General features: G+C 40.3%; 1 protein-coding gene across 3 annotated transcripts in view; it reads left to right on the top strand.

The window, feature by feature from the left end:
* The window catches only part of LOC124162954 (puratrophin-1), a 1,076,650-nt gene that overhangs the window by 862,181 nt on the left and 187,125 nt on the right, over window positions 1–27,344 (top strand). For all 3 annotated transcript variants that reach the window (XM_046539729.1, XM_046539737.1, XM_046539745.1), the window contains one exon: window positions 17,287–17,404. In XM_046539729.1, coding sequence (XP_046395685.1) covers window positions 17,287–17,404 — 118 coding nt within the window. The remainder of the gene's footprint in view (window positions 1–17,286; window positions 17,405–27,344) is intronic.

The following is a 27,344-nucleotide window of genomic DNA, read 5'->3' as shown; positions in this document are numbered from 1 at the left end:
TCCACCTTACCGTCCCCCTCCCTCTCGCCCAAGATGCAACCTACTCTCCCACTTCCCATATCCCAGATTAAAAAAAAAGAACTTCTCTCCTCATCCTCTCCCTAATTGTATTTTTTTTATTCGTCTTCTCCGTTTCACTTTGTGAAGCATCGTCGTTCTCCGCGCAACGTCGGAATCTATGCATCGCGCATATTGGGATGAGCACGCCTGACCCACCTAAGACGCTTCCTTTGTCCGTTTCTGTCCGTTTTTTTGCCCAGTGTGGACGAGGAAACCGTGTAAATAAGCCAGTGGCTCGTGAGCCAGTCGACCGGGACCGCGTGCATACAAAAAAATATGTGTGCCTGGAGGCGCGGGATATTATTCAGTTAATTAAGAAGGGCGTTCATCAAATTTTTCATCTAGCGTCCGCGGCGTGATGTATCGCGCCACCTTATGCGTTTCGGCGGTAATCCCCGCGCTAGGATGTCAGGGAGGCCAATTACCACGGGACGTGATGCTAATTTATTTTAAGTTTGTGAAGCATTCTCACGGGAGAGGTCAATCCGTTGAGAAACCTTTCCAGGTTGTCTGACCTTTCTGCTATTAAAACACGTATAAAAGCTTACGGAAACAAGTCCTCCTCAGTGGTGGCCTTTGATTATTTTTTTTCTGGTTTTGTTGATAAAATTTCAAAATTCAAGGCCATTAATCTCCATCCCTTTTTCAATTTCGCCTAGAAGAACTAGAAATTTGACTCGAAAGTTTGAAAGTTTGCTGATCTAATTCCAGTTTCTGAGCGATGTAATTGGAAACTAAGTTCACGCCGAAAACTCAATCATTGTTTTTTTCCTTGAGAAATGTACCAAATTCGGAATTAATTATTGTTCCAGTTTCTTCTTCAATTAGTTTCCATAAAGGCTGAAGCTTTTTATCCAGATATATATTTTAAATATGAGCATATTTGTTTATAAAATTGAGTACTATTGCATCTTAAAAGTTCTTGATATAAATGATTAGTAGAATTAGGGTGTTATATCTCTCCACGATTTGAATTATCAATTATATCTTATTTCACTAACGATTATCGGAGGACACTGCTCAGTGCTCATTTCTCTGGTCTTTAGACCTTGCAAAGACTGATTTCTTGTTATGATCGGCAACGTCACTTAATTACTAAGATTGCGGAATGGCGATCCTTAAGAATCTGTTCTTAGCCATGGTAAAGTTTAATAATTCCTAGAGGTATCTTTTTGGTACCATCCTCATCCTTACCTTTTTTGTTTTACTATCCTGGGATTGTTTAATTCAGCCCTGGATTTCTCCTGATTCCATACAAGTTCTTAGACTTTTCTCGGTTCTTTCCCTTTGATTCTACTTTATTTTCCCGGATATTGCAGTCGAGAACTCTCAAGTTAGCCTCCAAACTTTTTCATTTTATTAGGAGAAATATTTAACGTAAACCACCGCGCATGTAGGCGTTTTTACAGAAGTAGCCACTTACTATTCTGACGGTAGGGCGAGTGATCTGAATTTCACGGGTAAACAGCCAAACGTTAGGGCTTTAAGCCGAAATTTATATGCAAGATGATATATTCTACAGAATTCATAGCCTTTCAAAGCTATTCACCGCGTGTGTTACAACGCTATCGCTAACATTGGGGATAAATTGATCACTCTGCTCTCATTGCTGCGTCGCGGACTTTTTGAGAACCAATTGAGTAGCAAGCAAATTTTGAAGCATGAATCAAATTTTCACGGGGCGGAGTGTTACCTCCTGTATGTAATCCAGTTATACCAGCTCTTGTATTCTTTTCTGATCAGCTTATTTTTTTCAATTGCCCATACCTTCGAGCCATACTTTCTCGTATGGCTGCGATTTTAGTCACTGTTTAAGGAACGCAGTGCAATTCGTCGACTCCTTTCTCATTCTCATACCTATGGGATATAGAGAGTTCCCCTGGGAAAGGGGATGGTTTCTGAGGGAACCATGCCTACAGCATGTCCAGTCTACCCCAATGCATGTCGCACTTATCCCAAAAGCATGTCACAAGCGATGCCCTTCGATCGGATACATGCGGTCGTTCGTATACGTGGTCTGTCGGGCCCTCGTTGGGGGAAAAAGAGCCTTGAATATCTCCCCCTGGGGTGCAGTTTAGGGGTTTATATTGGCTCCCTCTCGTCTTCCGTGGTTTTCGTATCCGCTCCGAATTGTAGTTCATTTGTGTGTGTGAGACAGAGAGGGTCCTTACATCCTGTGTCGTTTCTCTCGGCAAAGCATTAGCACGGTCGGCTGACCGACGGAAAAGATTGCCTGGGCGTGTAGCCGCAGCATCGTCGCTTACGAGTGCAACAGCTGCCGCAGACCGCAGCCAGCACTATCCGTAGTATGTCCCCCGACGTGAAAACCACTACAGGGTAAACAAATGCGCTCTGAACTTGATTTAGTTGCCACGTAATTTTGGAAGCTAACAGCCCGTTCAAATTCGTTGAAAATTACCAATATATATTTTTTTTAATTCCCTAATAGTTGTGGGTATTTACGGACCATGCGTATGTTTTCAATGGTTATTTCATGGATGTAAATTTGTTTCAAAAATGGATTCGCACCTGAGACCTCAATCCCGTGTAAATAGCCGTCAATCTTCTCTCGGGCTTCAACGCCAATTGTAAAATAAGATTTGCCAAGTAGGTGGAATGAAAAACTCGTTAGTGAGGAGAATGAGTTTGTTTGGCGATTCTTAAGTTGATAATGAAATATTTCCGTTTTATCACAGCTAACCGAGATCGACACCATTCAAGCTCCAAATTCGACGCATATCAATCGCTGTTGCATAATTAAGCGTCATTTGATGTGAAATATTTAGCCAATACCCATGCGGTATGATCCGCGTTCGATTCCCAGAATCCTCAATCTTTTTCCTCGCCTCGTTATTTCACCTCTGGGAATATTTTAATTGCTGATCATTTATCATCCACGTGTTATAGCACAAAATATTGTAACCCCAAAAGAATCCATTCCCCCATGTTGAGTCATGCTTGCGCCAAATTTCTCTTCATCTTCATTTCTCTCCATTTTCCCACGTTAATCCTGTCAAGTCCCATCAGATGGCTTCATTCTCTTCCGCGAAATAAATGGGCACCTGTAGTTTAAAAAATCACTTAGCAGCCTCTCATAGCCATCAAATCCTCCAAAACATCTGGGAGTTTTCACATTTGAAATTGATTTATTCACGATTTCATGCCAGTATTGAAGGTCAATAGTAAAAAATACATTGACAGCGATATCCAGTTCAGCTTCGGCTATTGAGGAAAGAATATACGAGATTTTTGGAGTTTTAAGTTCACCGTTTTGTTGATCAAAACCGAGGACTGACTTCTCAAATAAGCAGCAATAGCAAACTCCAAATACGCCAGCTGCAGAGCTCATTTTCCCCACTACTCTTTCTTTTCTTAATTTGAGATTTCATTAGCCGTTCCTATGATATAGATCTAGCTGAATCCAATCTAATATCTCAATAAATGACAAAGGTAATAATTTGTAAGAGTTCTAGTTACCTTTACAAGAATTACCTAATGCAACTCTCTCCTCTATTAATTTCAAATGATTCTTTTTCCTTTTCTTTATTCATCCATTCCTTCGACCAATGTCAAATGGTCTGCGAGAGCACTTCCCCAATATTGAATCCGTAATTTCTCAGCCGGTTTCATTGTAAAACAATTACATTTAGACCATTCGTATGACAATTTCGGCATCAACCAGAATCTTTGCAATCTCGGGTGGTACACTTCAGTGGTGACTAATTTTTTTTATTAGTGATAGAGACAGTTGGAGTTAGAACAGACTCTACACCGTCAACAAAGCTTCCCTGTTTCGAAGTAAAAATTGAATAGGTTCCCTTTGCCATAAAATCATAGTGAATGGAGACAAGAAGTTAGCTTCTTCTATGTCGATTAATATTTCATCTTTTCGTTTCAACGGAATATTTGCTTTGAGAGAAATAAATGAAACTTAGATTGACGCGCTGTCACTCGATTTCGTTCTTAAAGGTTCAGCTTTTCATTCATCGTTGCCACAGAAAGACATCTACATAATTAAATACCTAAAATAATGGCGAAGATTTTTGTTGTTAATAATGAAGTTTATCTTTCCATCACGCGGCATTCTAAACGGAATAGCTATGGTAGCATTCACATGATATTCTGAATAATCGTGCGAAAGTATTTTTTTTAACTACCAAGGTTAATATAGCTAGTAATCTTAGCATATTTTATCTTTACTAGCAGTAAGTTATTGACTCGGAGCCTTTCTCTATTCGGGAAACTAGCGATTTACCTGACGGAAATCAGCTTCGATTCAGTTATATCAATGCTTCCATACTAAGTAAGTATTTGTATTATGGCTTTGGCTTTATATGCATTTAATTATATAAAGCTTCATGGATGTCATTACTCGAAACCTTGAAATAAATATAGAACATGTAAAATGAGTCGTCTTTGCAATACATCACCCAAGTATTGTATTTCGTGCATCCGCACTTTTGGTATCCACTAGGTAAGTTCATCACCTCCCGGAGCATTATATGGCCAACCGTCACGGACTCCCTGTTGAGAGTGCGTCTTTGAAATCTCTTCCCCATTGTACTCACTACCCGCATGTTATAATGTACCTAAGTATTTTGTCTCAGAGAAAATCCGGTCCTTTCAGTGGCGTGCACCTGATGTATTCGACCTCATTATCCCACGGAAAATCTTCTCTCGCCTTATCGCCGGCTAGATACAGCGTTCCCGCAACGCTGTATAGTAGATAGTAGGTACTATACATATTTCTTTGCTTGAGTAAACACACAGTCGTGGGGATGTCTGCTGAGTTCGTAAAACTCGTAAATGGAGGAGTGGGTGAACCAGGGAGAAAACCCGTAATACTGGTCTGTTTTCGGTGGTAATGGGATGTTCAGCGAGGCAGCAATATTGTGTGAGTTTTCACGGTCCAATAGAGCCAGAGAACCGTATCTCCTGCTACAGGTGTGGTCTTTCTAGCCTTTGAGCTTCTGAGAGTGAACTTAAAATGCACCGTCTGCTCAATAAATTAATAGTTTAATGAGTCAAATCCGTATTTCTAATTGTAATTGCAACCTTTTAAATAAGATATTTCGCGCCGGCTCATCTCTGTTAATGTTTCGATTTATCGATACTTTAATAATATCCACATCAAGTAAAACCAATTTTTTTACAAAATGTTGCCCAAAATTTTCTTTATTTTTATCCGTTAAGCCATTGTAGATTCTTTTATTATTGCATTCGGAAAATTTTTTATCAAGCGCAAGTCCTTAATATTAAGATGAGTGTTATGAGGCTATATTCAGGCAATTCTTTTCTCACTCCAAATTGCATGCTTGAAATGTAATTCCATTAAATTTATTTTTCTCTGTTTCATGCATTTTATACATGCGGTGCGAAGGTGTGAATGATAATTGTGGTCGAAACAGCTTGACCATGAAAGTCGGACCAACGGGGAGGCGGAGGAAATTGATTGATTGGAATCTTCCCTGCGGTACCGCATTCTTTTCTGGTCCTTGGGAAAAAATTGAAGATATTATTTAGCTCAAAATTATTGAGATTTTTGGGGTTACCTTGGTTCTTCGATCGGGTCAATCATAGCTTAAGAATCCACTTATTCCTCCCTAAAGTACGTATTAGGGGCCGACGCGCTCCAACAACCCCTCAAGCAGTGCCTTCATTCAAAGACTACCCGCCCTTACCGCTTCGATCATCCCCTGCCACTCCCCTCCCATGATATCAATATCTATCGAAACTATCCACCCACGTCTCTGTTGCTCCCATACGCTCGGATCCACGGTCTTTATATTTTCCCGACTCGGGCGAGGGACTGCATGAATAATGAAAATGACGATCGAATCTGTGGTAACCATCATCATCGGACGGCTACGTCCGATCAGTGTGTCCGGCCCGACAGAAGCCCCCGAAGGGGCTAACGTTTTTTCCTTTCTCGGAACAACAGAACCTAACGTACGACTTGTAATTTCGTAAGGCCGGGTGCGATGGCTATTGACGTGAAACACCCGGTGATTAATAACATAATATAAACCGAAATACATTGACACCAGTGGCGCCGACTCCATGGGGCCTGAGGGTGCCCGAGCCCCCTTAAAGATTCGTTTGGGGGGGCTGAGCCCCCTCAATAATTCAAGAAAATAATTAAGTTATATTATGCTTTGTGAAATCACAAAAATATATTGGTAATTTTTATTTCCCATGCTTGACGATAGTTACCTTTTAAAAACAATTCAACAATGTATTAAAACAAATAATTATAAGCTTAAGCAGGTTAACTGAATCAAGTGGTGTGAATCATGACAGTGTTTCGGTGCTGCGGCACACTTTGAATTTAACCTCTTCCCGGGGCAAGACCTCCGATATGGGCTCCCCCCAATATTTTTTATAAGTTGGCGCCCCTGATTGGCACCATGTACGCTGCGGCGAGAGTAAAGTAAAGCAGTAATAGTGTAGGGATTTTCAGATTGGTGGTTGTGACAAATGACTAGTCTTTAAATTTTTTAAGAAGGAAAAATTTTAAGACTATTTCTTAAATATAGACTATTCCTTAAAGATTAGCTTTTTTGTAATGGTTAGTAGTCTGAATGAATTCAATATGTTGCCACAAACGTTATAATTTTTTTCGTTGTACATATTTAATTCCCTCCACGGTGATAGATATCATAAATATTCAATCGTTGTCTACGTTAAATCTATAGCTCTTTAAATTTTTTTAGTGTTGACGCTGTGGAATGCGCTAGTTTTCGAAAAAATATTGGCCGCAAGAACATGAGTTATGTACCGAAAACGTGTGATTTTTATCTATGATAAGTGATATGTAATGTTACTAAACGGCAAAATACGACAGTGATAGAGCTCATTTGTGTGAAATTCACGGAGTTCTTTTCGATCATAATCTTAAAAATACGTGACCTCGATATAGTTTCGTCCATCGGTTGAGAATGCGTTGGATGAAGACTCCTTATCTCCTCATATCTCCCTCGCCCGCGTCCCTACACTTCACCGCCGTAACATGTGGACAAGTCTCAGCCATTACGTATTCTGTCCCTCGAGCCATCTCGCGATTAAACGTGGTCCAGCTCTTTTCCTTTCCCGATTGGCTCCCATCTCTCCTCGGCGCTCCTGACGATAATTCCCCGGGCGGGCCACGACGCTGTCGCCTCTAAGCGCCCCGCCACTACACCATGTTTCCTCTCCTTTCCGTCGCTCGAATGAGACGGGATCAACGCCTTTCCTCCTCAATTCAGCCCATTATCGCCTCGCCCACGCGCCCTCGAGAGTCAGAAAGACCGAAAGTTATTATACCATCACCGAACTCGTAAGCGCTTTTCCGGAACAAACTATTTACGGGCACGGTACGAAGTGGTGGGCTACATCGTGTTTTGAGGCGAGTTTCAATTCGTTGATGTATACGTTTTATGGAACCCTGAAAAAATGGCCCTCAGGGTTGACCATATTGTGTACGAAAATAATCTGGTTCCAGCCTCAAATTAACATAGAGTAGTGCAAAATAGTTATCCCAACTGAAATCCTCCCTATTTAAGATCGTCTCAGCATGACTTAGTATCTTTATAGGAGGTATTGATATAATGCCTTCAAATATTACCTACCTTCGTAAACCATAATTGTCATGCTCAAATTATAAATTGGGTTTAATCAAGAGGCATGCCTAAAATAAATTATTGAATCGGTGTTTCTTATCGCTAGCAAATAAAAATAGGTGATGAACGTGTTATTAAATTTTCATAATAAAATCTTTCATGCCTTTGTTTCTCCTTTCCGACTGCGATGCTTGAATCTGAAAACAGGCAAATTGGCTCGTCTTACGGGTAAAATAGAGGGAAGACCCATCCTCCTCTAACGCACTAGATACCAAGTATAAAACAGATGATGTATTCCTGAAAATTTATATACCTGAAATTTTTATACTTACCAGTTTCTTCATCTTTTTCTTTCTCTCTCCTTTCATGCAACGGACGGAAATGTCATTCTCGTTTTTTCCACCCATTTCTTTCTACTCCGTAGCCAAACTATATTTCTCAGCCAAACCCGTCAACGGATGTTTGTCGTCCCCTCGCCACGGTCCATAGACGTCTCATCCTTCGTGTTCACAGTCTCTTAGCACGGCGAGGTAACAGAGAATAAAATAGGTCTGGGAAGACCGCAGTGTCTTTCCAGAGGGTGAGTTTTCGGTTTCCTTCGATTTTTATTCTTTTCAAGCCACATTCCCATTCCAATTTCGGCTTGATACTAATGTTGATTTCCTGTGCAGCGCGTCTGAACCTTTCCCGACTACTCTAAACCGTTTGTCATTCAATATCCCATTCTCTGTTACATCCTATAAGACACTTTTCGGAGTCAGGTTTTCCTTTCTCTTGTGTAGAATCAGCGAGATGTAAATGCCTTGAAAATATCCACCGCAAGGCAATTTCATTATCCATGGCGGTCAATTATACTCCGAGACATTTTTATGCTTTTCAGGCATCTGCGTCGATGTCGGTTTCCTGCCTCATAAGCTTAGGAGACCGTTCCATTCAAGTCATCGTGCGGAGAACGAATTTAATAATGTAACTAGTATATTGAATAGTCTGGGAAAATTATGGTGTAGGTATTTGGAATCGAAGAATAGAAACGACCGAGGCGGAATCAATGAGTTGGCATAAATGATTTGTTTGAGCACTAATACATTTTCAATGTTCCAAAAACAATTTTTTTCCCTTTTGGGACACCCCTCCTCACTCCCTCTGAATAAATTCCAGTTTTAACCAAAGGTTTCAATGGATTAAGAGATTATGCCCAGTTTGGGTCATATTATAATATAAGAACTTTGCTCTTAAATGGCTCACACCTTCCTGCAAGAGTTTTGTTTAATTTATAATGATTGATATTTTTCTGCTTCAGGTACTTTTATACCTTTGAGAAACCGTTAAAATCTGAAGTGTTCGCAGATATTCTGATAGTGATATTCCCTCTTCATTCCACCGAGCTTTTTAATTTCAGTTTTGGCAGTAGTCATGAATTGATGGCGTGAAATGCCGAGGCGCTAACTCACCCTCTCTTCATCTCCCGGGCAACGGTTGGTCGTCCACCCTATCAGGCCATCTCATCCCCTTCTCTCCATCTCCATTCCACGCTGTGTACCATCAGCCAGTCTTTCCCTTCCCACCTTAATGGCCAGCAGAGCGCTGACCGATGACCTCTACCCTAGACGCCCCTGGACCCGACTCTCTTGCCTCACCCTCCCTCCGTCCGGCCGTCTTAACGTTAGTATTCCGTGACGAGGTCGAATCTTCCACTTTACTCTCGCTGCCCGCTTAACCGTCCCGAGAGACAAGGCGAGTGTCTTGATTGCGCCCGTGGTCGTTTGGACCGAGGAGGCTCCAATAGAGAGGGCTCTTGATCGAGGAGATGGGAATAATGAGAATTCCGGAGGGGGGTGGGTTATGCGAAGTGGGCGCGTCCAGGTCTCGATAAAGTAATCACTTCGTTGCCCGTGGGACGTTCACCGTCTTCTTCCGATGGACTGTGAGTGAGTTACATCATTCGCGCAGACAGCGGTGCACTTCTCTCGATTCGGCATTGAATAATGATTTTTTTCGTTCGAATGAACTGCACAAAATTACTTACTCGGGCTGGCACCAAATTGGCGGCCCCTTGAAATGTCAATAGGTCTTGCATGGTCTTGTGGAAGAATATCCTATAAAAATGAATGTATTGGATTTGGCAGTAATGAAAATCGTTAGGATATTTATTCTACCCTTAGGGTAAATAAGGGTAAATTTTGAGTTACAATTTGGATTGTTTAGCGCCAAATTATATTTCCTCATCTTGAATTTTTTAAATGTGATTCTATTTCTCACTTTCTTTTCACTATAAGCAATGGAATCTTGCGCATAAGCAACTTGAGTTACTAATAATTAGAGTGTAATATTCCTCTCATTATCATCGTTAGTCAACAATCCTGAGATTGGTTTGACACAGCTCTCTATTCCACTCTCCTGCCTGCTAACATTTTCATAGTGATTCCTTTCGTCACTTTCTCACCCTTAATGATATGTACTATGTAACTCATTCAGGGACTCCCTAGCCCATCTTCACGTCTGGCTGTCCTTTGACGATTGTCATTATATGTTTTATTTAAATCCAGGGAGGAATTTTTTCTCGGAAAATCGTTTCATCCACGGCCATTCTTGCTGCCTATTAAGCAACATCCCAAGCCGTGGTATTTTATAACTTATCAGAAATGATTAAAAATTAAATGCCTCTTGGAAATCACCTCGTTAGCCGATGCGGTAAAAGTTATCTCCTGACATCGGGCCTTTGATTGAACACTAAAGCGCTCATCTCGTGCCATTCTCCATAAACGTGCCCGTTGCCTGATAAAATATTATCGTTAACTTATCAAGAAAAAAAACGTAAAAAAATAGGATGTCTGTCCTTAAGTGACGATTAGTTTTTGATGGTCATTCTCGATTCCTTGCTATCGTCCGTCGAGGGAGATCGTCGTAAATCCGTTTGAAGAGAAACTTTCTAGTTCCGAAAGAGGAACCAAATTGTCTCCACGCACGCTTTATATTATAGGTCGTTGCATAATTTTTAGCTCACTGATTTCTTCCCGATGGGTTACGGCTCTCCTATTATGTAAGTAGAATGCGTCCAGGAAGCGGAGTCGAATGTAGATGTGGTCCGAAGTAGGTTTGGGGTAAAACAGGGTCGGCACATGCTTTTTGGGCACACCCACTCTTTTTCTTCTATCTCATCTCGATGTCAGTGGTATTCAAAGTATTACGGAACGCTTTTCCACACACGGTCTCCGCCCTCCTCTTCTTCTCCGGAATCTTAACTCCTACTGTTACGGTTAAAAAAAAACTCCCATAACCGATCATCACCTCCGGCTTGGTGAGTTCCTCGATTGTTTTCGACTTTCTTTTCAGACACGAAGTCTTCGGGTCCACTCGTAAAATATTCCGGTCTCTATCCCTATACTTCCTTTTTTCCTATTGACCGTAATAGAGTATAGGTGGTTAGTTATAGCTGTCCGCTTCCTCAGTCTGTCTCCATATCATCGGATGGTGAAGTTATTCTAACTAAGCTTGATGAAACCAAGAGTGTTGGAAGTGAGAACATGATAATTGTGCGGTGCGGTGGGGTACGAGAATAATTTAACTTCAAGAACTTTAAAAGTCGACTTAACTACGAATTTATTCCGCTTCTTCGCATTACGCTCAGTCTCAGTAGCGGCTCAATTGCATGACAATGAAGGAGATGTGATGAAAGGATGGTGAACCTGTTGAGAATCACTTAAAGGAGAAATTTGACAATTAAGCATAGAATGCGGGAAATTCAATGCAACTGTCGAAAAGCTGTGAGGGTCGTTGCGCATTAGAGAAAGTTAACATCTGTTCGTCAGTCTTGAATTGATTGAAAATATTAGAAGACGTGTGAATCGGGGATGGAATGTTTTCATCGTGGCAAGGAGAACCATTATTAACCCAGCCCCTTTCTATTTTCCCCAGCCCGATTACTTCATTCCTTCAGTGTGATTTGCTATTTTATAGGGGGCTGAAAACTGAGATTATTGTACCAGTAAGTCATTGGAGTTTGATGTAGATCAGATTGCCGACAGGCTTCTATTCATAAAACAGGGACGCAATTAATTGTATGACGAATTTAGTCCTTAATTCCAAGAGCGTACCAAATAATATTCATTGTTTATGGCAATATCTGCAGACTATTCAGCTTCAAGCCATTACAGATCCACCCACAAGTGTTTATCAAGTACTGAAATTCTTCCCAGAAATATCATTTTCTTTCACAGAGGTTCGAACTAGGATATCCCAAACTCGCGCCTGGTACTCTCATCAGCGCCAATGTAGCTTTGATGGTGAAGGCGTGAATTCAAATCAGGGCGTAAATGAAAGGGATTCAATTGAAAATTCGGGATCTTAGCACCGTCCGCCAGTACTGCACCAATTCCACCGACCTAATCATTTTATCCTTCCTCTCCCTGCCGGGTATAAGCTTCTATTTCCACAAAAGTGCTGCTACTTTTAGTGTTCTCATTGAGCTCAACCAGGATTGGAGCATTAATTTGGCGAACTCCCGCCTCCACCTGGGCATGAGTCCGAGCTTCCTGCGTAGGAAGACAGGGAAATGCGTCTGCGCCTCCTCTATTACGTGTATACAATTCTTGTTTACCCCGGGGAAGATCCAGATCGGGAAGGAAGTGGGGGGTTTGGCGTGGGCATAGTGAAAGAGGGCGTGGACACCCAAATATGGGATGGGGTGTGGATCAATTCAGTGCCCAACTCTTTGCGCCCACTCACCACGGCCATCGCCGACGGGAAACGGTAGGCAGGATGGACATCGGGAGTTTAACTGGGCGATATCGCGGGGAAAGTCGATGGATGGCTAATTAACACCATCCACGTTTCGAGGCCATTGAACGAAAAAGGGGAATTCGAAGTGAACTGAAGTGAGCATTTCCGCAACCAGGCATGGAGCCTGAAGTATTGGCTTCTGAGTGCTGCATGCCTGGTGTGGTATCACCCCGTGGTGGTGGCTTGCACGTAGATGCATTAGTCCAGCGCCTACCTAGAAATGGCCAAATAGTCCCTACCTATAGTGGATGCCTGAATAGTACCTAACTCATTAAGTCCTGCCTCTTCAAACCTGAATTTCATACGTAAGTCCATGATTTTTGTCCTGAATTTGTCATTTTGGTTTGCTGAATTTTCACTGAATAATTATTCCCGAAAGCTTTTGAAAATCGATGTAAAATACCTCAATAAAAAATCTCCTCAACTCTTATTCTCAGTGCATCCTCCTACTTTGGCCGGCCAATTTCCACGATTATCCATTGGGTCACACCTTCCAGGCACGCCTTTCCTACTCCTCCATTTCTTCCACACTTGACTATAGTACATCGTAGCGGCTCGTTCACGGAAAACAAGCAACTGTTCACCAAGGTGTATCTGGTTGGTCTAGTGACTCGTTAATCTTCTTGAAATGGTCCCATCTATATCCCATTTAAAGGTTTTTCAGCGTAGTAATTGACAAATTAAACGTTACTTGCCATTCTCCGCATTAAATTTCACGACCGGTTTCAATACTAGTGTTTGGGGACCTTACGAAAAAGGATCAGTTTTGGATATTGATAGAATTAATAGGCGAGCAGCATGATTGGTTAAAAACTGTTACGATGATTGCAGTTTAACTTGAATTAAAATTAAGAATGGGAAAGTCTAATCAATCGAAGGGGAAAATTTAGAGTAAATCTTTTGCGAAAAGCACGATAAGTTGTGCCTGATGTTCAAAATATATTGCGAAAACATAATTATTATGGTAGAAACGACTCATGGGTGAGATCAGGGGAACAAACTGCAGTGCCGATAGATTTGAGATGTCGTTTTTTCTGCAGGTAATAGGGGACCGTAAGACTTGAGATAGTTATGCTCTAGAATGGCTTAACTCGAACGAGGTAAAATCAGGAAAATCCTCAGGGGAAATTGAATACCGATTTATTAATACCACATCACGTTAGTATCTTATCTAAATCTAATTTGTTCTAAACATTTATAGGTGAAAAATACGGGAGCCTAAAATTTTGGGGTGGCAAATTTTCACACCCCTTTCCACCCACGATTTAAGCCTAAGCCTCCACCCACCTAGCTCGTAATGGCTCATATGACCTTTGAGTCGTCGGTCGGTCGCCTCCCCGTATAAACAACCGTAATTATCCCAACCTCGAAAACACTTCTACCCTTTTCGGGTCTCGCCCACTCCTCTCCGTGATATGTTTCCTCTCCGCGGGGTCCAGCGTTTTCATTTCTCCTCCTTCCAAAGATAGAGGACATGGATGGATGAGGTTAAAGCGCACGGTTCGATCTGTAATGGCCCGGATCTGGGGAGAAGAGTCTCCCCATTCGGTTTCGGTTTCCCCATCCGAATGAAAAAATGCCCGTGCCTCTCACCCCCGTTCCTTTTTTTAAACAAATGAGTGTTGGCCGCCGCATGCCAGCGGAAGGCAGAGCAAAGTCACGAGGCGTGGCGAATCCGCTTATCGCGCCATCTGGGATCGTGAGAAATCGGAGCAACCAGCGTCGCCCGTCGCGTCCTCCTGCGTGCCTTCAATACGCCAGTGGCCACCATCGCCAAGGGTGCAGCCGTGCCTTCTTGGTCGCATCGCTCAGGTTGTGAAGAGCCTGCATGCTCTGCTGCTAGCAGGCTTGAGGAGATATCCCTTTTGATCCAGTATTTGTGTTTTCTGGAACTTTTTTGATAAAATAATTAGGAGGATATTTGGTATTCAATCACACGCATATTGAATCAGTCCTCACCAATCTAAATCCTCACCAGTTTAAATCGGTGAGGGTAGTATAGGCGTGTAAGTATAAAACATTCAGGGTAGAGGTCCAATTCCTTTTACTTTGCCACCATTTATTTCACATATTTTGAGGATTTTTGTTCGGGGAAGTCCTAGGTCTTTCCCCGGGATTTTAAATTCGAACTCTTCTATCAGCATCCTAACGCTCTACTAGGATATACTTTGTTATCGCGCTTCCCATGTTTGATCCTATACTTAATATCCCATAATCTATGAGATATATTTCTGATTTGATGATAGAACTCAGGCAAGGTCAAACCCTACATCTAGAGAGAGAGAACATTCTTCACATTTAAAACCACTGATAACCCTTACATACCCGAACATTATTAAATATTTTCAATGCATCATCATGTTTATTCTGATATTTTTACTCTGCATAATAATCCAGGTTATCATCAAAGGAGTTAAGCCTTCTAATACATTATGGTTGATCCACTCCCTTAAAGAAATATTCACCCCTTGCCTTCAGTATTGATGAAATATTATACTAAAGGTTCTCCGTCCGACGCGTTTCGTTTAAAGGAAAACAATTGAGTTTTTTGGAAGCCAAGGGGTACAAGTGATTTCTTTTTTCTATACACAGTTAAGTACAGAAATTAGGTATAGAAAACCAACGAGATTAATGAGATATTTGATATTGTGTATTGATATTCCACTCGATGTCAGCACAGAACTGAAACTCACTCGAATCTCTTGGCAACCAATTTCTGTGTACTTCTTCTAACAATTAACTTTACCAAACTCTGTTGAGAAAAAAATCATTTGTACCCCTTGGCTTCTCACCCCCTCAATTGTCTTTATCTATATCCTTCGGATATCGACTATTTCTTTGTTTTCCATTCGATTTTTTAAACTAATGAAGGCGAAAACTTTCAAGAATTCCTGTGAGTTTTTTTTATCACGCAAATATTCCCATTTCCTTATACGTAACGCTTCTCTGGCATTTCCAGTGAATTCTCTTGTTTACCTCTAGTATATGAATTTTCGATTTCCCAATTACCCAGTTATATTCGTCAATCTCTCATCTTTTATTCCTCATAGCTCCCCCCGGGTAGAGATAATTTGCTTTTCGTCATCGACTTTTGGAAAGAAGACTTCGAAAGAATTTTCTCTTTCGTAAAGTTCCTTTCGGCATTACGACTACGATTCCACATCCCCTGGTAGCATGGCGATGCCACTGAAGAAACTTGCATCCTTATTTTTCATTCTTTATATTTTTCTTGCTTGCCTTGGAGTCCAACAAGTGGGAATGAAAAAGCGCCTGAGTTTTCACCATTCCGTTGGATTTCATATGTAGCGAACTAACGAGCACCACGCCAGCAAGATCGACTCGGTGTCCCCTAGAGCACAGTAGGATGTATATTTGTCGTCGAGCGTATTTGTTACGCAGGCTAAGATAAAAAAGATTGCTATCTGGAAGCGAACGTTGATTTCTTTATGCGCTTAACCCTTCTCCATGAATCGTTTAGGCTATGTAATCTCAGCGTCATTTGTCAGCTTTCATTCGGGTGTCATTGATAAAGGTTGTCCCATATTAGGTAAAGGCAGGACGAATTAGGATTCATTCTTGCCAAGAATTTATCCCATGCTTTGAATGCTAAGAGGTTAAGCCAAATGCTTTCTTATAGAGTGTGCCGAGCTAAGGTATAGAGAAGAACGATAACTGTGAAAATATTCATTGCAATGAAATTTTTTATTGCAATTTCATGAAAATATCTTAATATGTTTTAGGAATTTTCGTCAGGAATTATTATAACTTAGATCTCTTCTAAAGAATCTTACGTTCTTCCCCCTGGGTGGGCTATTTCACTCGCTATATTTTATCATATCTCCATGTATTCCAAGTTCGATTCGATTTTCCTCTTAACTTAAATGAAAACCTATCAATAACATAATCAAAATTATGTTATAACTTTTCTCTAGGTACCGTATACTCTTTAGGCAATATTTTTTCAAATCTAATCAAATCGTTTCCATGTTTTAAATTGTCAGTACGACTGACACTTTCACCTTCTATGCCATTGCATCTAGTTAAAAATTGAAAAATGTATTCCGAATAACATGTTAAATTCATAAGCATACATTTGTGCTCTTCATATTTTTTCTTATAATTAGGAAATTAAATTGGTGTAAAGTATTAAATCTCAAACTCATTAGCCTATCCTCTGAGTGCTAAACCGCTCCTATCATCAACTAAATGAACTTTTTACCCTAATTGAGATCTTCTTGACGGAAGGAAATGATATTCTTATTATAAAACCCTAACAAAACAATTTCATCGATGTTAATGTAATTGTTTGAGAGTATCATTTCAATAGTTTTTATAGTTGATTGAAACCGCGATTTCCGAATAAAACCAGACCCGTATGGAAAAATTTAGAGGCATCTCATATCCTTTGAATATAATCATAATAGAATCATAAGGTAATCATTTGGCACATAATCATAGCTACCATAGCTATAACTTCCACTTTTTTGTAAAGTGGAAGTAATAGCTTTGGAATTCCAATTCCTCTCTTCATTGAAAAAAAAACTCGAAACAAAATAACTAGTAGCCTCAAAAAATATTCATGATAATATTCACTATTCAATATAAAAATATGCACGAAAAATATTAAAACCTAATTCCTGCCAGGTGAAATTAATCGTTTTATTATTTACATGTTTAATTTTCCTTTTGAGTGTTGTGATTATTATTGAGGTACTATTAAAAAAAAAACATTTTTGATTTTTAGCTGGGAAAGTGTTAAATTTATTTATGCAATTATGTAAATTCTATGTAAATTTTATTAATGAGCATTTCTTTATGAATTTCAACAACAACCCTCTATCCATTTCAGGCACGAGAGATATCGCGGGAAGGCCCCTGATCCTGTACGAGGTGTCGTCCGTCCAGAAAGCGTCTTTGGATCACGCCCACGTGGCCAGCGTTCTCCTATACTACGGATCCGTGCCAAGGTGAGTTCTTTAAGCACGAGCTGACAAGCGGTCTCGACACTCGCTTGGAAGCACGCTTCGCACTCCTCCTCACCCCGTCCACCCTCTCCCTATGCTCGTTGTCCGCTAAACTCTTCTTCTACCCATCCTCCCACCTATGCATCCCATGGTTCAATTGCCGTTTCTGCATCCTTATCACGCCTCGTGCATCGTTTTTGAAGCATTAGCGATTAGATAAGCGGAACAATGCAGCGCAGAGCAAGCACTTACACTAGCGCTCACCCAATTACTAGTTTCGCCCAACGAGGTCGCCGGCTTGCCCGCGACCACTTCGATTGCAACTGGAAGACTTGTTTGTGGAGTGTGTGTGTGTTGTCTTGGGTAGGATCCGGCTACAATGCCCTGGAGAATATCAACGTCAGATTCACTGCTACAGAAACTTACTCGTGCTTTCAATCGGATTGAGTTGTTTCGCTCGCTTAAAAAATTTTCAGTGATGATTATTCAGCTCATTCCCGGAAGTACCCGGTTGAGTCTACCCCTCCCCAGTGTGTTTGTGGATATGACATTTTTGTATATGATAATTTTGTGATTTGATTGAATTTTTATTATTCCGTGCGAAAAATTATGGTTCTGACTGTTCATTAACTTTTTTTCCATTGATTAGTAATAAAAATTGTTGCTTTACTCTTTAGAAGAGTGGTATCACATTATCAATTTGCCTAATGAATCTGCGGATATTTTATACGTTTGTTTTTGGGTTAGAATACTTTAGGGTCAAAACCCTCTTCTTTTATACTTAGTGTTATATTTTCCCATTCCGAAAAGGAGTGTGTTTCATAAATCCACCTTAACTTTCGCGCTACGAGGAAAAAATATTTAGCTGGCATGTGTCATTCGAGCAAAAATTTGCTAAGGGCATGTTGAAAATATTCGGCATTTAATGAGGAAACCTTTTCTGCCAATGTCTTTGTTTGAGCGTCAGTTTTTTTTCTCGTTTATCTTTATCGGTCGATATCTCATGCGTCCATTTTTATTTATGTGGGTATGAATTTAGGCTATCATATATCGACCAAAAAATGAGTCGTTAAGAGTATCATCGGGGGATGTAGGAGTTCCAACGAGCTCTTGTGTCACTCAATAATAATGATATTTCGAAATAACCTCCAGCATCGGCGGGTGGAAACTGTTCCAAATTTAATTTGGGCCAATGATCCGAGAACATCAATCCATGGGGTATCGAATGTCCACCCATCGAATTTGCAATATATAATGCCATCCACCCGAGCAATGAGCATTGCGAGGGATGGGTGTGTGGGGTCTCTGAGAAGGTAAAAAATGGGAGATCGCGCATTTCAATTTTCTCTTCCCTTGTCAAAACAAGCTATCATTTCCCGCAGATCTGAGCGGTTGAAAAATGGCCCGTATTAGGTTGTGTGGTCAGTTGGCATTGCTGCTTGATTTTTTTGCGCGAGATGAAAAATGCGAATTCTCGGGAACTTCTCTCTCTCTCTTGAGTAGCCTTTCTCGAGAGTGGAGTTCGATCAGTGCTGCGACGCTGAAGAAGTGACTATGCACATCAACCGTTCGGGCCTCTGCCTTAAGTTGATTTTTGTTATGTGCTGCATGCCTAAATCAACAGAGGGTTTGAAGCTCCGAAAATTGAAGGTGGAAAAAATCGAGGGAGTATCTATTTAAACCAATTTTAAAAATATATTTTATATAGGTACTGAAATCGTTTTTTGCGAGCAAAAGCCATTTATACTGTTTGTGAGGTAAAGTCCATTCGTGGTTGAACTACTGTAAATAATCGAGTGGTCTGAAATTTAAAATACACATATCTGCCTATGCATTAGTACAGTTTTTATTTTAACCACAATCATTAGCCATTTTAATTTGAAATAATGGGTAGACTTAATTGAACTTACAAAATTTTTGTAATTTGCATTAATTTCAATTAGGAAGTTAATCTGGAGTTAAATATAACTTACGATTGTTATTTTTTATTTGAATCGAGCTCGGCTTGATGTGAAAGTTTTATGCTGGCACAGCTCCACTTCATAATTATCAACCGCCGCTTACTAACTTGCTAATGAAGTTGATTAGCACCTAAAAAACTCCCATATCCTGGTATTGTAAAGTAAATTCGTGTGACATTCGAATGTAGTGGTTCATCATTGAATAGGATTACCAAATCCACATGACCATCACGCTTAATCAAATCATTAATAGTCCACATTGTGTCAAATATTAAGGATGATATTTTCTTTCTTTTTCTAAATAAGGGATCTTGTAAACCTATTTTCTGCAGTACTTCAAACATGACAAAAATTTTCCATCATCTATCCCTTTAAAGGTTAAAGACCCTCCTTACATTACCTTTTAAATAATAGCATCAATAGATGGAATAAATAAAATAAATTCTATCCATAAACATCAGCCTGAGAAATATCTTACTTATGCGGAATTAGGGGACATGCAAGCATACGTTCTGACGTACTTTGAAAACGAACAGATTTTTCTGTCATCCGTCCCATTTAAAGATTAAAATGTTTATTGCATGTACTTAAAAAAAATTACATGTCATGGTTTTTGATGCAGAGTTATGCATTTTTCGTTAAAATAGTGATTCACAATTCATATATTTTTCTTTTTTATCAATAAATTAGCAATTTTTAAAATTCATTCCTCAATTATGCATCTCCTTCTTGGTCCTGATGGCCGCACTAAAAAATAGAAATGAATATATATTTTATGAAAAAATCTTCGCGAAAAGAATGGGGAAAATGAAAGAAAAACGAGAAATAAAGAGGCTAAAACATTTCCCGGTACAGACGACCAAGTATTGACATCCCAGAAAGCCGAAAAGATTTCATTAAAGGCAAAGTACTTAATTTTGAATTTCTACCCGGAATGCTGATAAAAAATAAAAATAATGAACTAAAACGAACTTAAATTGATCGCTTGCAATAATAAGGCATAGGTCCCCTCGATCCCGCTTAATCCAGGATAAGACAAACCTACACCTTCATTGTGACCAGTGTTCTATCTCCTTGTCGACATGTTTTCCTCGCTGGCCCACTTCGCCATAACCCACTCCAAGAACGCGAAGAACGCGCCAGCAGCGTGACGGAGTAACGAACGGGGCGCTTTTCTCCTGGCCCCCATCGCTCTCGTCCTCCCTTGACGCAGGTAGGCTCGCGTCGTTTTTGTAATGTCTCAATGATTCACGATTAATTGCCCCGCTCTGCCCCCTAGCGTCCGTCTGCCCATTCTTCCGCCGCGGATCCCGCAGCCATGCATCCATCTCCCCGAGCGACCAGAGGCCAACTTCCAATCCAACCAAACCACCCCGTCGAGACACTGTCTTTCGGAACAAAAGGAGACTCGCGCGCCTATTCTGCGGATATAAATCAAGTTAAATGAACCCTCTCCGCTGGATGTTATCGTGAGCTCGCGCGGGTGAGAGCCGCTGGTGGATGCGGAGGGAGGCCTAAAAATGATGATGAGCCGGCAGAGGAGGGAAAGATTAAGGGAAGTAGTAATGCGTATTATCGAATTGATCAGTCGACGGCAATCCAAAAAAAATCAATGCGACTTGCGGTTTCATGAGTATAAATAAATGAAAAATTGGTGCATTTTAATGGTGACTTTTTTAGCAAAATTTCGCCGAGATATCTATTGCGGCACTATTAATTTCTTTTTATGAAATGATATCTTAAATGTTGTAACGACAAGCAAACAAGAAAATGTAAGAGGATGGAGGAACTCTACCTGGATAAAAATCACTTCGCAAGCTTGGGTTTTAACTAAGAAATTGATGAGTTCGCAAAATGAATTATTTGTTTCCTAATAATAGCTAACTTTGAAATTCTATTCACCTTTACGTATGTTAATACTCGTTTAATATCGATATGTAATCATCCTATTTTTTAAAAATACGTATGTATAGATTTCCAAATGATAAAACTTCGTTTAATTTTATTAAATAGCATTTAACATGTTATTTTTACAAAATAATTTGCCGATCTTAACGGAGCTACATGAATTGTTCCACGGACGTATCAATTGGTATTCGCTTTCCAAACCATACCAATTTATACCGACATATCGGGACAAAACATGTTGTATTCGTTGGTGTATCTATGTGTACCAACGTTCTATTCCGGCAGCTTAAGGCTGTCTGTTCACGAGAGAGAGGGTAAAGAGATAGTTACCCTCGCTGGCGCGCGTGGGGGTCGGTAATCGTTTGTTATTTTGTAGGGCATCTGCTACTAATAAGTGTGCCCACCGCTCTTTCTATCTTCCCGTGCCCACTTCTGCCGTCCGTTCGCCTCGCAATTGAAAATTACGCCCGTGCTATTCCGCCCATCCATCTTGGATCGCCCCACCTCTCCCACACCTCCCTAACAGCCCTTCTTTTTATCGAGGGTGGGTATTGAAGGGAATCGAACCTAGAAAGGATCGATGCCACCGCTTGCATGCCTCGACTCCAGTTGATGGATCGTGGGAGTCTAATCATCCCGAACGCTAAATAAAGCGTTTTTTAATTATATGTTCAGCGAAAACTCGTTCCCGGGAGTGCTCTATATAACTCTACGGTTCCAGACGTTCACGAGTTCCCGCATAGATGGCACCGGTGTGCCTAGGGTACGGCGGGAAAATGGCCATTTTTCAAAAAGGGAATTGGAAAGGGGACGGAGATTTATTCGGTGGCATTCTAAGGATTTGACTGTGGGAGGATTGGAAGGGTTTACCGGGGGAGGATTGGATCGAACGGCGTACAGTGCTGATCATGAGCGGCTTAAAAAGTATGTCGACTTTCTCTCCTTGGGGCCAGAAACAAATAGAGATCACCTCTCTTAAAAAGGTAAACAAGTTTTATCGATTTTGCGTTTGGAAAGCGCAAGGGCTTTGTTACACTTACCTGCTCTTATGTGGTAGTGAGCTAGTAATCATGTGGCGGAGAATCGATCGGATTTCAGGGTTTCGTGCCCATCGATAAGTCTAGCCATGGACAATAGGGCGATAAAATCGACCGTAAAAGGCTCGCATGAGGGTTATTCACAGCCAAAATTATTTTTACCCAGTACACAGTTAATGATAGGCCTATACATAGAGGGCATGAAAGGTACTGCGGTCTAACGCTCGTAACATCGACGTTTCTCGACCATTTCTTGAATTTAAATCAGTAATTGGCCGCTGAAATGGGAAGAAATTTTTTTTAATTATTTACTTATATGCTCTTATGTGTATCATAATTTATATTTGATGATAGTATTATGGACCAAGGGCGTACCCAGGACCAAAACCAAAATAAATATGGTATTACCCGAGCCCTCTTATGTCAAATAAGGTTAATAATGAAAGAGTTCGTACAAATTTCATTTGGAATGTTGGAATTTCGTTTGAAGAAACAGTAAAATTCCAGAAACACTGATTTTTTATTTGGAAAATCCAACAGCTACCTAGGAATTATTTTATTCCTAAACCAACGCCAAATAATTTAATATTGGTATTCACGTGTCCGTTTTCAACATAAATAAAACTGGTAAAATAGCTATAAGTATCTGCACTGCATCAAATATCTATTTTTTATTATCATCATCATCATTAGTCAACAATCCTAAGATTGGTTTGACGCAGCTCTCCATGTCTCTCTCCTATCCGCTAATCTCTTCATAGCTACATATTTATTCTCTTTTACATCCTTTATAACCTGTCCGATATAACTCATTCGGGTCCGTCCCTTGCCCTTTTTCCCTTCCACTTGTCCTTCAACGATTGTCTTCATCAGACCATCGTGCCTCAAAATGTGGCCAACTAAGTTTTCCCTTCTTCTGCTTAATGTTTTTAGGAGGCTTCTATTTTCTCCCACTCTCCTTAGCACTTCCTGGTCACTCACACAGTCAATCCATTTTATCTTCATCATTCTTCGGTAGCCACATTTCGAATGCTTCCACTCTTGACTTCTCTGCTGCTGTCAACGTCCAAGCCTCGCTTCCATGGAGAAACATACTCCATATGTAGCATCTGATGAATTGTTTCCTTACTTCTATGCTGGTATTTTCAGCTGTAAGAAGATTCTTCTTTTTGTAGAAAGCCCTCTTCGCCTGCGCTATTCTACTGTGTATTTCTTTCTTGCTCCGTCCATCGCTGGTAATTCGGCTTCCATATGTCTTAATTTACTTCGGATATTAACATTCGACAAAACTAGGGGCAGGTTCCCAATATCTACTTGTAATTTTCCATTTTATTTATCTCTCACGTTCCTAGTTAAATTTTCTAATAACACCCATTGGACCGCCAACATCATATATATTTAAACGCATACGTCGTGGAGGAGTTTAAGAGCGTAATATTTTAGGCCAGCAAATCAACAATCGGAGCCAATTCATTGATTTTTTTATGGAGCAGGATATGGGGTCGCTTATGTCCGAGAGAACAGAGATCTTTGGGTCTTTTGATGAAATCTTTGCCAGAATCCTGGATGCTGGCAAAGGCCGTCGTCCTTTCGAAACGTCACGATCAAGAGAAATTTGCATGGGCTTGATGAGGGTAAAACTGAATAAAACGGGTGGAATTTATGGAAACGATCCCAGGGAGAAGACATCCGACTACTATAGGTAAGGGGGCGAAAATGCTAGGTGGTCCACGATCTGCCCTAAGGCTGCGGTCAAGAATATGTTCCCGTTTTTCCCCCATCACAGTCAGAGTCGATTAATATCCGTTTTAATGTTTTACCATTGTCGATTGAGCGTATTATATTAGAGAATTAATTACAAAAACGGGGCATAATCACAGCTGTAACACTTGAAGATGTAGCAATAACATTTCATGAAAAATTACTATTTTTTATAATGTAAGATTATGAGACTATATAGATAATAGACTAGAGATAAAATCAAATATTGACAAAAACTTGAATTTAAGTGTTCGAATTCCTTTCGACTTAATGGGAAAAGGATAGCGGGTAGGAGAGCTGCGACAAACCAATCTTATAATAATTGTTGACTTATCTGGACGACCGCTGAATGGCCTCCGGTGATAATACTAGAATCCAATTCTAATCAAATGAATACTGCTCAGTATGAAAGGAAAAATATGCCGAAAATACGGTACGATAAAATCGTTTAATTCCTCGGGGATTCTGACATACTTTAATGTTTTACCCTTGACGATTGAGCTTATTGTATAAGATAATTCATTACAAAAACGGGGCACAATCATAGCTGTAACCCTCATAATTAACCTAATAACCCTAATAATAATAATAACCATAATAACCTTATTAATTCGAAGCGAGTGACACTGTACAAAATCACTTGATGACTTCATGGCTAAGTTCGTTGTCCGGGGTTGAGCTCTACCCTGATCCATTCCGACCAACCTTCGGGTTGAATCACTGAGTGATTGAGTGACGCAGGGCGTTTTTATATTTTTTTTTATTCCAGATATTATTTCATAATTCCGTTTCAAATTTCAACAAAAGTGGTCACCATAGAAGTTTACTCATATCTTTTGTATTTACAGCGCGCGTCTCCAGCGTAAACAGGAGATTTGCTGCATTTTTTCCCTCTTTTTTTGGCCTTTGGAAGTTAACTAAGCATGATCCGCGGCGAATAGGAGAGCTCCTTTTGTCTCAATCCATTGGAAATCGTGGGCTCGTTTCCGGTCCTCTCGTGGGGGCCCATGGGGACTCGGCTTCCCTCCCTTTGGAATATTCATGAGCACGCCCTCACTATCTTCAGGTAACGCTATTTCTTACTTCTTTTTTTTATAATCTCCCCGCTCTCTTCCTTTCGCAGTCGTCGTCTCGTTTGTTAGTGTGCTCGTGGGCGAGGTCTAACTTCCGCCTGATTGAAAATCGGCTCCCTCCTTCCCAGAAGCAGTGGAGCGTATTCTCCGCACCCGAAATGCGAACATCGCTCACTGTGGCCAGCTTTTATTGCCATCTAGCGTGAGGCCATTCCGTTTTCGAGATATATAAGTGTGTATTGTGATTGCGAATTGCATACCAAATCTTAGTATCCTCCGGTCCCCTCGAAAGTCACTAGGTGGCCTCAGCCGTTCAGAGAATGAGGTGCTGTGTAGATTGTTTTACCAATATTACCTGGAAATGATGACAGTATTGCAATTTTTTATATTTCTTTTTATAATTTCTTGGTGGAATTTTATTTTTCTCGAAATAAATGGTGGAGACAGATACTTTGTGGAAATCCATTGTGGGATATTAAGTAAAGATACTTTTCAGTTTTCCATATAAGTATTTATTTTAAAAGGAATCAACGTGCTTCAATACACTGCAACATCATCAAGACTTTTTCCATTTCATGTCAACAGTGCCCAAGCAAGGCAATTACTGTCCTATCCTGTAAGAAAATAATCGTCTAATACAATGAAAACTCATCATTAGTACTGTTGATACTCTAGTGCAGTTAAACATGTTTTCAATAAATATTCATGTGGAAAATTTCCAATTATATTTACTTCATATCCTTTATTTTTCTCCCCTTTTTCTCTTCTCTTATTGTTTGCCTAGCCATTTCCCGTGAGGATTAAGTCCACGTGTATTCTAGGACATTGGAATGTGCTGGAGAATGATTCTGATTATCTTTTTACTCTCTGTTCTTTATTTTTTAGCGTGAGAAATTTGTAGACTGGAATCCAAAAGTCACGACTCCATCACATCCGCACTCCCCATTCCGCTAAATAGCTTCAGGTCACTGACCGGAAAGTTTATTTTAGTTTTTCAGAGATACTCTCAGTTGACAAATATTTCTCGGGTTTGCATCCAGGTTAAAGCTTTTATGTAAGCTTTTTTTTGTTTTTTTTAAGGCTTACATAAAAGCTTTAACCTGGATGCAAACCCGAGAAATATTTGTCAGAAGTATTCACCAGGAAAAACTTAAATCGTTTATACTCTCAGTTATCCAATCGTACCAGAGCAATAAAGCGTTATTCTTTAGTATTTTTTGAGCTTTTTGTAACGCCAAACCATCGGAACTTGTGCCACATTTAAGGCCAATAGCTCTTATGCATGGAATATGGATACAGGAAAGCGATGGGTTGGAATTTCAGTCAAATAATCTTTGTAATAAGAAGCCGTAAGGGGATCATGAACGTGGATTCATCAGACGGTAGAATAGTGACATGGTGACCATGTGCATCTGAGTCGCGTAAATTTATTCCAAATTTGTTGTAATGAAAAGAATGAAATTAAAATATTTTTTTATATTCTCACGTCTTGTAATCAATGCCAAATGACTCAAATCAGAAAGGCTCCATACTTATTGCTTTACCGTTTCAAGATAGATCTGTAATTTTGCGAGCTCAGTTCCTCCGTAAATATTTTCTAACGACCTCCAGTTGAGATGGCAATCACAAAAAGGGGGCACTAATGAGTGTGTTTGAAGTTGACACAACTTTTACAGGTGCATTTTGTCGATAAGGGATTAATTGTTATATTAATTTCACAATTTTATTGAATTATTAGTTTTTCTAATAATTCAACCCGCCTTTTCGTATTATTCTTTAGAAATTGGTGAGTCATACCATTATAAAACTATCTTTCTTGCTGTGCTCGTATCTTAGATCCAGTCATTGGAGTTGAAGTATCCGATCGAAAGCCTTCAAGTAGACTTAGGGAATACTCTTCAATGGAGTCTCGAATACAGCCATTGATATCTCTTTATGTCTCTCCGCCGACGGAATCTGCCGTCGCTGGAACACCGCAATTATTTTGTTTGTATCTCATCGTATAAATTCCAACCCCTTCCTTGAACGTTCCCTTGTCCTCCTCCAACCCTCCAGCTCGTTACTTCTCCCGTCCAATGAAGCTTTTACTCTCCAATGCCTCCTGTCTGCCATCCCCCTCACGCCCACCCTTCTCCGGTCAACCCTCAGGAGGATGGGTACTCTTAACCGACACCCCATCCTCCCATCCGTAGTCTCCAAGCAT

The sequence above is a fragment of the Ischnura elegans genome, chromosome 1, assembly GCF_921293095.1.
Source record: "Ischnura elegans chromosome 1, ioIscEleg1.1, whole genome shotgun sequence".
Classification (NCBI taxonomy): Eukaryota; Metazoa; Arthropoda; class Insecta; order Odonata; family Coenagrionidae; genus Ischnura; species Ischnura elegans.
Note: the sequence above shows the minus strand (reverse complement) of the source record. Positions and strands in the feature narration are given on the sequence as shown.